Genomic DNA, 16,227 nt, shown 5'->3' on the forward strand with positions numbered 1-16,227 from the left:
CCTGTGTTCTCTATATATGTCTGTAAAGCTGAGTCTATTTGTTAGACAAAGAACTCTGTAACCCAGGATAGGACAAGGTTAAAGTGCTGCATTGCCGTCGCAAACTGTTGTGTGATTGAGATAAGCTGTTGCTGTATTTATGCTGAATTAAGAAAAGGGATTGCCGAACATGATCACTTCTGCGTCCTTACGGGGAGGCTGTGATTAATGCTTAACCCTTGTAATACAGCATGGCATCGAGAACAGCTGCGAGGTCACAGACAGCAGGCACATAACTTTTGGAGTGAACGGGTTCCTGATAAGTGATATCTGTCTCGAGCAGCGGAAACAATACTTGTATTGATCCCATTATTTGTGCTTGTACTGTGGTAGAGAGCAGGTCAGAAGATCTGTGACTTACCCCCTTGCCCCCTAGGAGGAATTAGCAACGAGGGACAGTAGGTTGCTGTAGTGCGTCGCCATAGTGTGTCACTGTGACGGCTGGGCCTATAGCAAGGTTGCTGTAGTGCGTCGCCATAGTGTGTCACTGTGACGGCTGGGCCTATAGCGGCTGTGCTTGTTAAAACCTAAGGTTTAGGTTTCGTTCCCCAATACGCTACCTAGGGATTAGCTGAGCAAGGATGAGACAGTTATTCTCTAAAAAAAGGGATCACCAGTCTCCACAAGAAGTTTATGTGAAGCTGATGTGAAGCTAAGGAAGATAGCGATGGGCATGTAAAGATGCAGTGCAAGATCTAGAACAGATCTTTAGGAGGCTTGATATGAAGGCAGATACATGCCTTAGCCCACCAACCTCTGGCTCTCTGACCAACACCTGGGAAACCCCTTACACTCCTGTGCACACTTATTTTTGCCTTGTGGGTAGGTAACCAGACCTACATGTAACATGCAGGGCAAATGGGTCCTTGGAATTTCCAGGAACCTTGGGGGTTAATCGAAGTACTATCCCTAAGGGGGAATCAAGGATTAGAGTGGAGTAGATAGATGAGAGCCAGAGGGTCAGACAGAAGGAAAACATTCAGGATAATGGGTGGGAAGCACAGGTCCAGCTGGGTGGACATGTCATGTGCCGGTGACCAACAATATCTAGATAAGACAGAATATTGTAGTGTGTGTGGCAGACCCAAGCCACATCATTATGTTACATCATTGTACCCAGTTTATATCTGTATACAAACCCCAGATCCTGCAAAAAGCCAACCTACCTCCAATGGTGGCGTATAGACCCTTTGTTCTGCAGGAATCTTCCCCTTGGTCGGCTGTTGAAGTAGTTACTTTGATTTAAAGTGCCCCTGACCTGATAGTAAGACCAATGCCTTTGTGGAGGTGGGCAGCCTAACCTCAAATAGTGTATAGTGCCATGTAAGTGTCTAAGTACAATGCCACGTACTCAGACAAGGAGAACAGTCCAGCTCATTGCTAGATACAGTACTGAGAGAGCTGAAGAGGTTAATTAATGCTGCGTAGTGAAGCAGCATACAAAGTTTTTTTGTGTGTGTTATTTGTTATGTTTTGTACAAGGCCATCAACCAGCTCTGAGGGCTGCAGATCACATGCAAGCAGCATTAGAAAAAAAAAGAATCAGAGCTGTTAGTGTAATGTAATGTACGCTCCTACATTATACTGTATTTCAGCCAGTCTTACTAAGCTGGTGTTCCCTTTAGAAGTATGTTACGTGTTAAAAAAAAAATGTTGATCATTTTCTGTTGTCCCGACCGTGGAACATTTGCTTATTTGTGTACGCCACTTTTCTGTAATCAGCCCTCAAAGATGGCGACGGAAAGCCAACCACTCCCCATATCATCTACGTCTGTATTATAATTGTGACGTCTCAAAACCATGCCCTAAGCCAACACCCTTATATCCGGTTATCTAGTCCGGTGGCCATTTTAACTCCTGGCATTTCTGTCCTCCGCCCATACTGCTTAGTGTCACTGAGGGGGCGGGCACAGGACTCTCCGATAGAGTCTAACAACTGTTTTGCACATTTATTAATGAATATTATTACCTGATGGTGAAGAAAGTTAGACAAAGGTTTGTTGGAGGGAAAAGCAATGAGACTGTTTGAAGGAGCTGGGTCTATTAGACCGAGTAGTGTATAAGATTGTTATACGGAAGTGTCAGTAGGAGGAGTCAGAGAGAAAAAGTACGTTTATTTGGAATGTCAAGAGAAAAGTGATAATTGGTAAAGATCAAACGCAGAATTTTGTGCACTTATTAAGAACCCAATGGCCTGTAGTAACTTATTACTGTAACTTACACATTTATTTAAAAAGTATATATATGTATCCCAATATATATTGTAAGCAGATTTTCTTTAAGTGTGTGTCCCCAACGTATGATATTTCAAAGAAGAAGTAGTTTACTACAGTAAAATATATATATTTCTAAGGAGTAGTAACTTACTACTGTAATATATATATTTCTATGTAACTTTATTTAACAAGTGTTTATATATATATATGTGTACATATGTGTACACATCTATCCTAATAAGTTCTACGCAAATTGTTTTTTTTCCTACTAAGTTATAAGTATGTGTGTCACTGTCCAAGGTTACAGTCTGGTGTATAAGAGCACATCTGATATCTTCTGTAACTTCAAGGATGTTTAGAAAAAAAAAAAAAAAAATTCCAAGAAGTTTTAACTCTTGTATCTATGATTTTACTGCTCAAGGTTAGAAGTGAAGCTCAGAGCGTTCTGCTTACTGATAAGAGCAGCGGATTGAAGGAATATTCATTTCAGTGGATTTATTTAATTTTTTTTTATCAAAAGAAGGTTAATATGGGACGAGTGTACAATGTTTAATTATTTTTTTAATGTTTTTATTTTTAGGGTTAACAGTTTTGTGATGATTATAGCAAACTTAGCTCATGAATATATATGTACTTTTATCCCTAGTAAAAACCAAACCCATGTCCATGGCTCCAGTCTGCACGCCTTATGCCCTCCCAATATATATATATCTTGTGCTAAGTGCATTGAATCCAGCATCTCTGTTGCCTATTGATGTAGATTCAAATGGGGGAGGGGATAGAGGTGAATGGAAATGGGAGCAGCCCATTTTGATGGAGTAGCCAATTTTGATGTTTTAAATTTTTTTTAAACACCGTACAAATTTTTTATTTTTGAATAAGGATGTTTTTGTTACTTATTGTGTTTGATATTTTAAATTGTGAAAGATGAAAATGTAATTGAAAGCCCAAATATTAATGAAAGTTTAAAAGTTTTCATTGTAGATTATCCCAGACTTTTCAAAGATGGATGACACAAGACGCAAGGATATATGGTGACCGCCATGCAGAGTGACGTTCCACTGCAGAAACCGCTCCTGCCATAAGCTGGAGGTGAGGACAATCACTGAGACATGTAGGATGGTTGAGGGTAACTGTGCAGATGTCTATATGAAGCCCACCATTATGGGGTAATTGGCAAATTAGAGATTTGTTTGGTCCCTGGGCTTGCCAAAAACACTTCAAAGAAGCGTTCAAAAAAACTGTTCAAAGAAGAAGAAAAGCTGCCATAGAGTGGCTGACGCAACGTTCACGCTGACAAACCCTGATGCCAAAAAGGGTGATGGATGAAGCTGGTGATACGGTGGTTTCTGTGCTCTTCCCAAGGTAACAGCGTACAAAGCGTACAAGGGAATGGGGAGATGTTTCCAGTCTCTTCCTGAGGTAACCGTACATAGTATACAGGTGGATGGGGACATGTTTCCGGTCTCTTCCTGAGGTAACCGTATATAGTGTACAGATGGATGGGGAGATGTTTCCGGTCTCTCCCTGAGGTAACCGTACATAGTGTACAGGTGGAGGGGAGATGTTTCCGGTCTCTTCCTGAGGTAACCGTACATAGTGTACAGGTGGAGGGGAGATGTGGATCTGTTTGTTTTTAAGTCTTTTCCAGAGACAATCAGCGACAAGCTGTGAGACCAGCGGATGGAGAAGAGGTACAGGGTAAAGATGGCAGTCAGACAGTAAGTAACTGTGTTTGCCGCCTGCCTTGTATCCCACTGTAAGTTATCTGACAAAACCAGCAGAAGGAAGCCATGTGTAATGTGATGTAGTATCCTCACATTGGGCGGCCCAGGGGACAACAAATATAGCAGAGAGGGTTGTGTACGGCTGTATTATCTACACCTGCCATAACCTACTGTAAGTAACACGGTAAAGTGCCTGTCTGCATAGTCTGTCATCTTCCTGCCTGTTTTAGGGAATGTAAGTGGACGTCATCCACCTGCCACAGGTGGCCTATACAGGTATGTCCTTACAGGTGGCCTATATAGGTGTGTCCTTACAGGTGGTATATATAGGTATGTCCTTACAGGTGGCCTATATAGGTATGTCCTTGTCTGTATTGGTGTCTTCTTTACAGGTCAGCCAAAACTATGGGAGACGACAAAGCCAATGTCTGAGGTGATACTAGTGGCCTTAAAAGAAGCGATATAACTGAGGCCAAGAGTCCAAGTGTCTGTAAAGAGGCCTGTCAGTCAAAAGATGGGTTTAAGGATAAAGGATCCATACCAATGCTACTATTACAAAAAGGATCATATGATATATATTATTCTCATAAAAAGGCTTTGAAACCTTAGGTGATGTATCGTTTACACTTTGCTGTTATTTCTATGGTGGTTATCTTATGTGTAATATGTGATGATCTCAGTCAGACAAGAGACAATTCAGTAGGATCCAAATATTATATCGGTAATAAGCGCCCAGTCACTTCATATTATTGGTGTATGTATAATACTATATGATTATGTACAGGAAGAGATGTGACCATGCGACCAGTCATTAGTCCTGTGTGATCTAATCATAAAGACGTTTTCTAGGTACAAAATGAAGTAAAAAGACTAAAAAGAAGTGGAAATTTTTAGAATCCGGTACTGAAGATTGTGAATTCACTAATTGGTTATTATAAGTGAATCTAGAGGTTACATAGTAGGTCACATTGTGGAGATTTTATTGCATTTACCTGTTGTGCTGTTTTTGGTTTATGTGTCAATCAACTTTTTATTTTTGCTTTTGCCATGAGATAAGATTTGTTCACATCTAAACTTTTTATTTTCAGAAACTTTTTAAAGTTAGTTTTTGTGACTTTCCAATACCCACATGATACCAAAGTGGTAGAGTCCTTGTGATAGAGTCACGTCTGTTATATACAGTGAAAAACTTATTGTCTGATCACTCAGTGTCACAGGGAGACGTAGGAGTGACAGGAGACTAGTTAGGTTCGGGACGGAGGATTGTCTTACCTTTAAAGCAGTCCTACGGTAAAGGGACCTAGAGAAGGGGGCTACATCTGTAGTCAAGATTAGGGACAAATCTTAGGGACAGGAGTGATGAGACAATAAGGTTTGGTTATTTTGATAAAATCCGGAGAGGTATTTGTCATATATATATGATTGTTTGAGTATTGATAATAAGCTTTTATTTGTTTTGTTGTAACTAAGCTGTATATTGATGTATACTATACAGACTCGCCCATTGTTTAGTATTTTCTTTCGGTTATTGCAGATCTTACTACCACATCTGCTGTAAGTTTGTTCCGCCATCTATAACTTTCAATAAAACGTATAGTACTATTTTTGTCTATCCTATGGTGATGCCCATAAACTAATGGGAGTCCTTCAGGGTCTCTTCCAAGTGGTCTTATGCATAATACTGATCTGTTAGCCAGTAAAAGTGTTCATGTGTATTTTCTCTCGTATAAAACCTCGACAAACAGGAAGAAGCTTCACCCTCATATAAGAGACTAACGTTACTATGCTTTCTTTCTCTTATCGGTTCTCTTGAATCTGTGCCGCCTGGACATTTCTGGAGGTTGGATGCTGTACTAGTACTTGGAGGATGTTTTCACCTGTGGTCCCTTGATCAACCTGCGACTGAGGGTAGAGTCCTTAAAACCTCCGGCTACAACCCAACCACCAGTGATGACCCATATCCATGCTTCACGGATGTCAAATGGGGGAATGATAAGGCCAGCGATGCGATTTTACCTACCTGCACCGTACCTGTATTACTACATATATATATAGGCCTCTTGCTCAGAAGCTCCAGCACATTAGAGAGTCCCTGATAGGGTTAACTTATAGTTGGACCATTTCTTACCTTGGAAAACTTCTGATATGACACTAGAAAGAATGTTTTGTCTCAAGAACTATTTCCCTCAGAGACATGTTTATCAGTGTTCAAGGCCGTTCTCAGAGGAAAGCTGCCTGTCTGTTACAGTGGGAATAATGTGAAAGTATCATTGCACAGAATGTATTGTTCTAACCTTTTTGAATAATAATAATGAATACTAATATAGATGCCATTGCGCATGACTGAATATCTAAATCACTAGCACCGCCTCATCTATGCCTTATTAGCATTTGTTACCACCCTATATTTTATCTGTCTATAAAATGTGATGACCATAATAAAACTTGGGCCATTTTCTCCAGGCTTATAATCATGATACATTGTCTTATCTGTGTCCATGACGTATAAGTAACGAGCTGGTAATACTGCAGGATTCCAACTCTAGATATAATTAAAAAACCATCCTTTACCTGGGTTTTTGGCTTCTCTCCATAGAGAGAGGTCAACATATAAATTTAACCTTAACAAGCTGAAGTGTTCCACTTTCAGGGAGGAGAGTTCTGTGTTGCCACATTTATGTTTATGTCATATCCATTCCCTTTTTCTTCATACCCCATTGTCACGCCCAGTATTGATTTTTACCAAGCATTAAATTGGTTCCTGGTTCCATGCTACTTCTCTCTGTGAGTATATCACTTATAGTGTATTGAGTGTGTACCGAGCTAGGTGGGGGTTTCCTGAGTCAGCCCCTGGCAGAAGAGTGACAACCTCCTGCATACCAAGCAAGCTCTTGTCAAGACTCAGGTGGAGGCACTGCGCTGAGTGAGAAGGTGAAACAAACCAAAACCCCCCTCCTTACACTGGAAGCTTCATTAGGGGGTGTTACATTGGAGGCACTGCTGAGATCGAACATGGCTGAGAAAGCCCAGTCAAGTACAGCTGCCACAGACTTTATTACTGCAAAAGATGTGTTAACATGGTGTATAGAAACTAATACAACAATAGAACATAGCTTTGCCATCGATGGAGAGCTTAATGAAGCTTCAGATGATGATATATTACAAATAGCAAGGAGACTGCAGGAAGTTATCCAACCCAGAGTTGTTGATCGTCGTAGTACCAGTAGAAGTGTAATCTCTACAGCTCTTATCACAACTGAGAGGTTATTAGAGAAAGAGTACTTTCCTGCCATTATTGCTGTTCCACAATATGGTGGACGATGGAGGATTGTCTGGCCACTGGAGCCCACCGCAGAAGGCATATGTCCAGTGCTGAGCCCACAGCGGAGAGGGTCTGGTAGATGTTTGCCCCCCACTCCTCCTCGAGTTACAGCTGAAGAAACTCCCACTACTAATGTGCTGGTTGCGGCCATGGAGAGACTAGTGGGTCAGTTTGCAAAAATACATCCAGAAGGAAATTACCGACGGTTGAGGACTTTCTCCGGCTTAGCACCCACCCCAGCTGGGGAAGAGGGATATGAAACTTGGAGGGATGTTACTTTGCAGTACTTGGAGGAATGGCAGTGCTCTGATGCAGTAAAGAGGCGAAGGATAGTAGAAAGCCTGAAACGACCGGCAATGGAAATAGTGCAAGCTGCTTGGCAAGGTAAACCCCAAGTGACATCTCAGGACTACATGACTGCTCTTGAAGATGCTTTTGGGTCACCTGAGGATGCCACTGACCTCCTCTACAAGCTTGGGGTCACGTATCAAGAGGCAGGGGAAAAGATGTCTGATTACCTCTATAGGTTGGACAAGCTGATCTACAGAATAGTGTCCAAAGGGGGTCTTGACTGTAAGGAAGTGGACAACTGCCGTCTTGATCAAATGCTCCGGGGTGCTTTGACTAATGATCCGATTGCTCAGAGGCTGAGATGCACTGACCGGAACAAGATTCCACACTCTTTCCATCAGCTGCTTAAGCAAGTTCGGCAAGAAGAAGCTACTTTAATGGCCAGAGAGCAAACAGTGAAAAAAGTAGCAGCCATTGCTCCCAAGCCTCAATTAAGTCAACGGGAAGAAGAGCTGTTAAAATTTGTTGAGAAACAAGGAGAGCAGATTGCTCAGCTCTTAAATGTTCATACAAAAGACGTTGAACGGTTGAAGCAGGCCACCCACAAGGTCTCTGAGAGACAACAAAGTCCCCAACAGAGGGCTAGCAGTAGCTCTACCAGACGTGGAGATAAGAATCCAGAGGGATGCTTTGTGTGCGGAAGTTTTGATCACATGGCTCGTCACTGCTCTATGAAGTGGTCTTCCAAGAGGTCACCCTCCCCCCTCACAAAGAAAAATTATTAGTCAAAAAACGGGGAAGTGGGTCAGTAGAGTGCAGTACTGACCCCCATTTAGTCACCCAGGTTTGCTCAGCCACTCCAGAAGTCCATAATCACAGACTACTCCCAGGAGGCCTAATGGGACCTGCTCCCCATGTCCCGGCCTATATCAATGGGGACCCCTGCACAGTCTTACTGGATAGTGGGTCTCAGGTCTCCATTATATTTGAGAAATGGTACCAAAGATATCTGCCTGAGGTGCCAATACAACCACTATCTGGATTAGTTGTCTGGGGACTCAGCGAGCAAAGCTACCCCTATCGGGCATATGTAACAGTCTCCCTTCGGTTCCCAAAAGCCATTGTGGGGGTGGAGAAGGAAATACCCATTGTGGCCTTGGTGTGCCCTGAAGCAGAAGCTGATTCAAAAGAGGTACCAATCATAGTGGGGACCAATGCCAACATCTTCCGTACCCTAGCACATTGGTGCCGAGAAGTTGGGGGAGAGAATTACTCACAGACCCTTACCATCCACCCCATCTGCCTGGAAGCATATGTAAAAGAAAGAGAAAGAAGAAAAGAAGGAGCTTTGTGCTGAATGTTTTGACTCATGCTCCGAAGGCAGCAATTTGAAGACAGAAAAGCATAAATTGGTGATATAAGGAATGATGGAAAGAGTGGCTGCCTTTTCCTTAGGGGATTGGGATCTTGGGTTGGCTCGAGGAGTGCAGCATCACATTAGGCGGACAGATGAGAAGCCTTTCCATGAGAGGTCACGAAGATTAGCCCCTGCAGATTTTGAAGATGTCCGACGGCACCTGTATGGCTTACTAGGGACAGGAGTAATCATAGAGTCTAACAGTCCCTATGCTTCACCTATTGTAATAGCACTAAAGAAAAATGGAGATATTCGAATGTGCGTGGACTACCGCACTTTAAACAGCCGTACTGTTCCTGATCAATACACTGTACCCAGAATAGATGAAGCATTAGACTGTCTTCAGGGGAGCCAGTGGTTTTCTGTGTTGGACCTAAGGAGTGGTTATTACCAAATCCCCATGAGTGAGGAAGATCAAGAAAAACAGCCTTTATCTGCCCCATCGGCTTCTACCAGTTCCAGAGAATGCCTCAAGGAGTCTCCGGTGCTCCAGCAACATTCCAGAGATGTATGGACAAGGTGGTGGGAGATATGAACTTCTGTGAAGTTTTGGTCTACCTAGATGATTTGATCATATTTGGGCGTTCACTTGAAGAACATAACCAGAGACTGTTCAAGGTACTGGATCGTCTGATGGACAATGGGCTGAAGCTGTCGTTGGAAAAGTGTCGACTTTGTCAGACTTCTGTTAAGTATGTCAGACACATTGTGAGTCGAGATGGGATTTCTACTGACCCAGCTAAAGTGGAAGTGGTAGTCAACTGGCCCAGGCCCACCAAGCTTGGGGAGCTTCGGTCCTTCTTGGGATTTTGTGGATATTATCGGAGATTTGTATCACAGTACTCAAAGGTTGCCAAGCCTTTAACAGCCCTCACTCAAGGGTATCCCCCTCCACATGGCCAAGCAAAATCAAAGAAATCAGAAAGAAAAACAAACTTCCGAATCAGTGAACCTTTTGGAGAAAGGTGGACCCCGACGTGTGAAGAAGCATTCAAGAAGCTAAAGGCCTGTTTCACACAAGCTCCTGTGCTAGCCTATGTGGATCCCAGTCGGCCCTATGTGCTACATGTAGATGCTTTATTTGAGGGACTAGGAGTATTATTGTACCAAGATTATGAAGGCACTCTACGTCCAGTTTATTATATCAGCAGAGGATTGACTCCCAGTGAAAGCAACTACCCAGCCCACAAACTGGAATTTCTGGCACTAAAGTGGGCAGTCGTGGACAAACTGCGTGACTACCTTTATGGTGTCCACTTTGAAGTTCACACTGACAAAAACCCTCTGACCTATGTAAGGACTACGGCCAAACTTGATGCAACAGGGCACAGGTGGCTCACTGCTTTAGCAATATATGACTTCAGCTTGAAGTATCGTCCTGGCAGCACGAATGTAGATGCCGACGCCTTATCTCGCTTGCCTGGCCAACCTCCAGGATCTGAAGAAGACGTTTGGATTGAAGTTCCTGCCCCAGAGGTTAAGGCTATGTGTCATTTTCAGACTGCCAAGACTGGTCCAGCACAAGGCTGTGTTCATTTTCTGGGAGCTCCAGAGGAAGCCCTTCCCCCCATGTTTTGTCATTTGACCAGGGTCAAGACTGATTCCCTGCCGCAGCTGACAAGGGATCAGATTGAGAAGGCACAACAAGAGGACCCTTCTGTAGGGGTGGTGTGTTGGTCAGTGAAACGGGGGTGGAGGCCAGAACGAAATGCTGTCAAGACAGAAGAATCAATGCTGCTTGCTCGTCAGATAGAGTCCTTAGTTGTGAGAAAAGGACTGCTGTATCGGAAGTCTCCACGTAAACAAGGAAAAGTTCCTCAACAGCTGGTGTTACCCACTCAATTCAGAGAACTGGCCTTAAGGGCTTTGCATGACGATCATGGGCACTTGGGCATAGAAAAGACAACTAGTCTCATTACTGATCGATTCTACTGGCCGAAAATGGAGGCTGACATCGAGAGGTATTGTGAGCGGTGCATAATGAGGAAGACTCTGCCCACTCGATCAGCTCCCCTTGTCAATCTTACCAGTGATGGCCCACTCGAGTTGGTGTGTAGCGACTTCCTGTCCATTAAACCGGATGAAGGAAACGTGAGCAATGTAGTAGTGGTTACTGATCATTTCACCCGATATGCTCAAGCATACCCCACTAAAGACCAAAGAACTACCACGGTAGCAAAGACTCTGTGGGAGAAATTCTTTGTGCATTACGGGCTGCCAGCACGCATCCACTCTGATCAAGGAAGAGACTTTGGGAGTCGGCTGATTCGAGAGTTATGTGAAATATGTGGCATCTATAAGTCCAGAACCACTCCTCATCCTCAGGGGGACCCACAGCCTGAAAGGTTTAATCGCACCCTACTCAATATGCTGGGTACTCTGGACCAGCGAAAGAAAGGGCAGTGGAGCCGGCGTATAAGTCAGCTGGTCCACAACTACCTACAACTGCACCAAGAATGAGTCCACAGGATCCTCTCCTTATTTCCTCATGTTTGGCAGAGAGGCCCGACTTCCTGTAGATGTCTGCTTTGGGGTGTCTACTGATCACACATCAGGAAGGACCTTAGGTATGTGTCACAACTGAGAGAAGAGTTGAAGAGCTCTTACCAGCTGGCTGAACAGGCCTCAAACCGCTCAGGCCAAAGGAACAAAGCTCGGTACGATAGAAGAGTTCGAGAACACATTTTGCAGCCTGGAGACAGAGTCCTCATTCAACAATTGGGTCTGCATGGGAAACACAAATTAGCTGATCGATGGCGCTCAGAACCCTTCATTGTAGTGGAGAAATTGTCCGCCATGCCTGCTTATCGAGTGAAACCAGAGCGAAATAAAGGGACTGTCAAGACTTACCACCGCCAACACCTGTTACCTATTGGAGAAAATGTCTGTTCCACAAGTCCTGTGACTGAGGAAGTACGGGGTAAAGCAAAGCCCCCAAGGAGGAGTAATCGGCTGTGTCAGCCAGTCAGCCCAGTGATAAACCCTGAGGACAGTGAAAGTGAGTCTACTGATGACTGGGGACAGGATTACAGCTGGGTCGGTGGTCCTTCTACTGTTGTGGAAGGTGCTGAAGATTTGTCACCAGATGGGGATGAACCAATGGAATACTCCCCTGACTGTTCCCATCTTACATTGGGGGAGTAGCATTAGACCCACAGCACGAAGCCCAAGAGCCAGGGGTGGAGGAAGGGACCCCCACAGTACGAAGCCCAAGAGCCAGGGGTGGAGGAAGGGACCCCCACAGCACAAAGGCCAAGAGCCAGGGGTGGAGGAAGGGACCCCCGCAGTACGAAGCCAAAGAGCCAGGGGTGGAGGAAGGGACCCCCACAGTACGAAGCCCAAGAGCCAGGGGTGGAGGAAGGGACCCCCACAGTACGAAGCCAAAGAGCCAGGGGTGGAGGAAGGGACCCCCACAGTATGAAGCCAAAGAGCCAGGGGTGGAGGAAGGGACCCCCACAGTATGAAGCCCAAGAGCCAGGGGTGGAGGAAGGGACCCCCACAGTACGAAGCCCAAGAGCCAGGGGTGGAGGAAGGGACCCCCACAGTACGAAGCCAAAGAGCCAGGGGTGGAGGAAGGGACCCCCACAGTACACACTCCCCCCAAGAGAGATATCAGACCCCCCATGATGCTAACTTATGATGATATGGGTCATGCTATCGAGGTACCTAGAATTACCTCATTACACTCAAATAGCATAGGGTCCAACTGCAACCATGTGTGGCGTGGCAGTGATTGGGGTGCCGGGGTGTAGAGTTGGTCAGGATGCTTTAAAGGGAACCTGTCACCCCCCCGTGCCGGGGTGACAGGTTCCTGACCCCCCGTTAGAGACCCCTATACTTACCTCATCGCGCCGGGTCCCGCTTCTGAAGATGGTCGGGTCCCGGAGATCTCAGCCGCCGCAGCCCGGCGCGCGCGCTGAGAGATGAGTCCAACACTCATAGAGAATGACGGGAGAGTCCAGCGCTCCGTCATTCTCTATGGGTGTTGGACTCATCTCTCAGCGCGCGCGCCGGGCTGCGGCGGCTGAGATCTCCGGGACCCGACCATCTTCAGAAGCGGGACCCGGCGCGATGAGGTAAGTATAGGGGTCTCTAACGGGGGGTCGGGAACCTGTCACCCCAGCACGGGGGGTGACAGGTTCCCTTTAACTCTATTTCACTTTTAAGGTGGTGAGCCAACATTTAGTGCTTCTGCAATTACGCTGGCTCCCCAGGGGGAGGATGTAACCCCCGGAGAGGATTTAGGGAGAACAGCAGGTGCAGCTTATGAGAGAGACCCCAAACTACATCTCCCATCTCTCCCTGGGACAGTGAGCTGAGGAAAGCAGGAAGTGATGCTGCACTGGGAGGAAGAGGAGGAGCCAGAGAGAGACAGTGCATGGTTGGCAGCATGGTCTGAGGAGAGGAGACCACCTCCTGTGCTGTGTCTGAGGAGAGGAGACCACCTCCTGTGCTGTGTCAGAGGAGAGGAGATCACCTCCTGTGCTGTGTCTGAGGAGAGGAGACCACCTCCTGTGCTGTGTCAGAGGAGAGGAGACCACCTCCTGTGCTGTGTCTGAGGAGAGGAGACCACCTTCTGTGCTGTGTCTGAGGAGAGGAGACCACCTCCTGTGCTGTGTCTGAGGAGAGGAGACCACCTCCTGTGCTGTGTCTGAGGAGAGGAGACCACCTCCTGTGCTGTGTCTGAGGAGAGGAGATCACCTCCTGTGCTGTGTCAGAGGAGAGGAGACCTCCTCCTGTGCTGTGTCTGAGGAGAGGAGACCCCCTCCTGTGCTGTGTCTGAGGAGAGGAGACCTCCTCCTGTGCTGTGTCTGAGGAGAGGAGACCACCTCCTGTGCTGTGTCAGAGGTAATAGAGACCTGACAGCTGAGAGAGGAAGGACTGAGCCCAGACAGGACCCCCGAGCTCCTGTGTGTCCAGTGAGGAGGATCCTGCCCCCCCCCCCTGTGTCAGATCCTTCCTAAATGCTGCGGCTCCATGTTGGGGGTCTGCACTGAGCCTGGGGTGTAGATCAGCAGCAGTGTGAGTAACCCTTTGTATCCTGGCTGGTGAAGCTGTGGCTGGTCAGTGACTAATAATCACAGCTTAGACCTTGTGGAATATGTTCTGTGCACAAGAGCTGTGACCTGGTGGATTGTTCCAGCTGCAACTCTAAATTCTAAAGCGCGCCAACACCTGCGGCAACTGGGCCCCAACGTATAGACATTTATCTTACTATATGGCTGCAGCCTGACTTATTACATATAATCAGTGTGGATGTATGTGCCGGCTTGGTGTGCAGTGACTGTGTGTGATGAGAGTCACCTCCTAGAGTCTAAATTGTTAGAGTGCTCACACTAGTCACCCCTTATACCAAACAACCCCCTTCCTGCTGCTGAAGTGTTCCACTTTCAGGGGGGAGAGTTCTGTGTTGCCACATTTATGTTTAGGTCATATCCATTCCCTTTTTCTTCATACCCCATTGTCACGCCCAGTAATGATTTTTACCAAGCATTAAATTGGTTCCTGTTTCCATGTTACTTCTCTCTGTGAGTATATCACTTATAGTGTATTGAGTGTGTACCGAGCTAGGTGGGGGTTTCCTGAGTCAGCCCCTGGCAGAAGAATGACAACCTCCTGCATACCAAGCAAGCTTTTGTCAAGACTCAGGTGGAGGCACTGCGCTGAGTGAGAAGGTGAAACAAACCAAAACCCCCTCCCTACACTGGAAGCTCCATTAGGAGGTGTTACAGTTAGATGACCCAACATGATGGGACGGATGAAGATGATGAGACCTGACAGCAGAACATGGAAGGATGTGACCGACATGGATGGAGAAGCTGGCAGGACATGACTGTTATATGACCAGACATGATGGGACGGATGAAGATGATAAGACCTGACAGGATGTGACCAACACGGATAGAAGCGGGCAGGAAAAGAATGTTAGAATTTGGGCATATCTGACGAGACGTGATGGGACGTGTTACACATGTAGAGATCACAGGACAGATATCCTCCATGACTCACTTCTTGATCAGCTCCTTGGCGTGCTGTAAAGAGAAGACACATGAGTTAGATAGTCCTGGGCTATGACTGGAGTGGTGACTTCTGGGCCCGTCCACCACTCACCTGTAGGAACTGGGCCATCTGGGGTTCATCCATAGACTGTATAGAGGTCTCCACTAGCTTGGAGGTGACTTCCAGGTGGTCTCCATGTTGGCGGATCAGACCTCGGACATACTGCAGCTTCTCCTCCTGCTCACGAGTGATCATCTGGAGCAGCTCCTTCTTCCTCTCCTCTAAGATGTTATACAAGGAGTCAAAGCGCTGGCTGAGGTGCTGCTTCTGCCGACGGCTGTTGTCCTGTCCCCGAGAGGAAGAGGTGGTATTGCATCTACCATATATACTGTACACACATGTAGCCACTTACCTCTATACTCTTACAGATCTCCTCCATCTGGGTGATGATCGCCTGGATCCGATCGTTCCCAGCCACCAGCATGGCGATCCCGTCACTGAGGTCGCTCTGTGGAAACACTCCTGTCACTAGGGGGCATATTGTAAGATGGTAACACAGGTCGCCCCCCCCCCCCCCCCCCAACAAAAGGACCGGACCCTGCGGGGACACGTCGGGGGTCTTGCCATGGCTCGACATTCACCTTTACCACATTTAAAGGGAGTGTTTTCTCAGCTTAGTTTCAGGGAAGGAGAACTGCAAAATCTCAGGATTATTTTATAATAGATGGGAAAATGGAAAATTATTTTTAAAAAAGTCACCAAAAACATCTGTTTAACATAAAAACATTATTTATACAATAAGTCCCTTTAAGGGTGTAAGAGATCAATGGAGTCCGGAGGAGGGGGTGGGGCCACCGTTACTGACAGGACAGAGGGGGTGGGGCCACCATTACTGACAGGACTATGGCCGGAGGAGGGGGTGGGGCCACCATTACTGACAGGACTATGGCCAGAGGAGGGGGTGGGGCCACCATTACTGACAGGACTATGGCCGGAGGAGAGGGTGGGGCCACCATTACTGACAGGACTATGGCCAGAGGAGGGGGTGGGGCCACCATTACTGACAGGACTATGGCCGGAGGAGAGGGTGGGGCCACCATTACTGACAGGACAATGGCCGGAGAAGGGGGTGGGGCCACCATTACTGACAGGACTATGGGCGGAGGAGGGGGTGGGGCCACCACTACCGACAGGACTATGGGCGGAGGAGGGGGT

General features: G+C 46.4%; 1 protein-coding gene and 1 long non-coding RNA gene across 3 annotated transcripts in view; one reads left to right on the forward strand and one right to left on the reverse strand.

Annotated features, from left to right (window-relative positions):
* Positions 1-16,227, reverse strand: part of TRIM54 (tripartite motif containing 54) — a 100,859-nt gene that overhangs the window by 13,153 nt on the left and 71,479 nt on the right. Inside the window, exons 4-6 of the mRNA XM_069973272.1 lie at positions 15,425-15,520; positions 15,124-15,357; positions 15,022-15,044 (exon numbers count right to left, since the gene is read on the reverse strand). Coding sequence (XP_069829373.1) covers positions 15,022-15,044; positions 15,124-15,357; positions 15,425-15,520 — 353 coding nt within the window. The remainder of the gene's footprint in view (positions 1-15,021; positions 15,045-15,123; positions 15,358-15,424; positions 15,521-16,227) is intronic.
* On the forward strand, positions 2,673-6,459 carry LOC138794550 (uncharacterized). 2 transcript variants are annotated; one of them, XR_011363467.1, is made up of 3 exons: positions 2,673-3,787; positions 3,842-4,245; positions 4,327-6,459. It is a non-coding gene; the product is annotated as an uncharacterized lncRNA (long non-coding RNA). The 2 variants fall into 2 exon arrangements; XR_011363466.1 differs by having other exon boundaries at positions 2,673-4,245.

This window comes from Dendropsophus ebraccatus, chromosome 6 (genome assembly GCF_027789765.1).
Source record: "Dendropsophus ebraccatus isolate aDenEbr1 chromosome 6, aDenEbr1.pat, whole genome shotgun sequence".
Classification (NCBI taxonomy): Eukaryota; Metazoa; Chordata; class Amphibia; order Anura; family Hylidae; genus Dendropsophus; species Dendropsophus ebraccatus.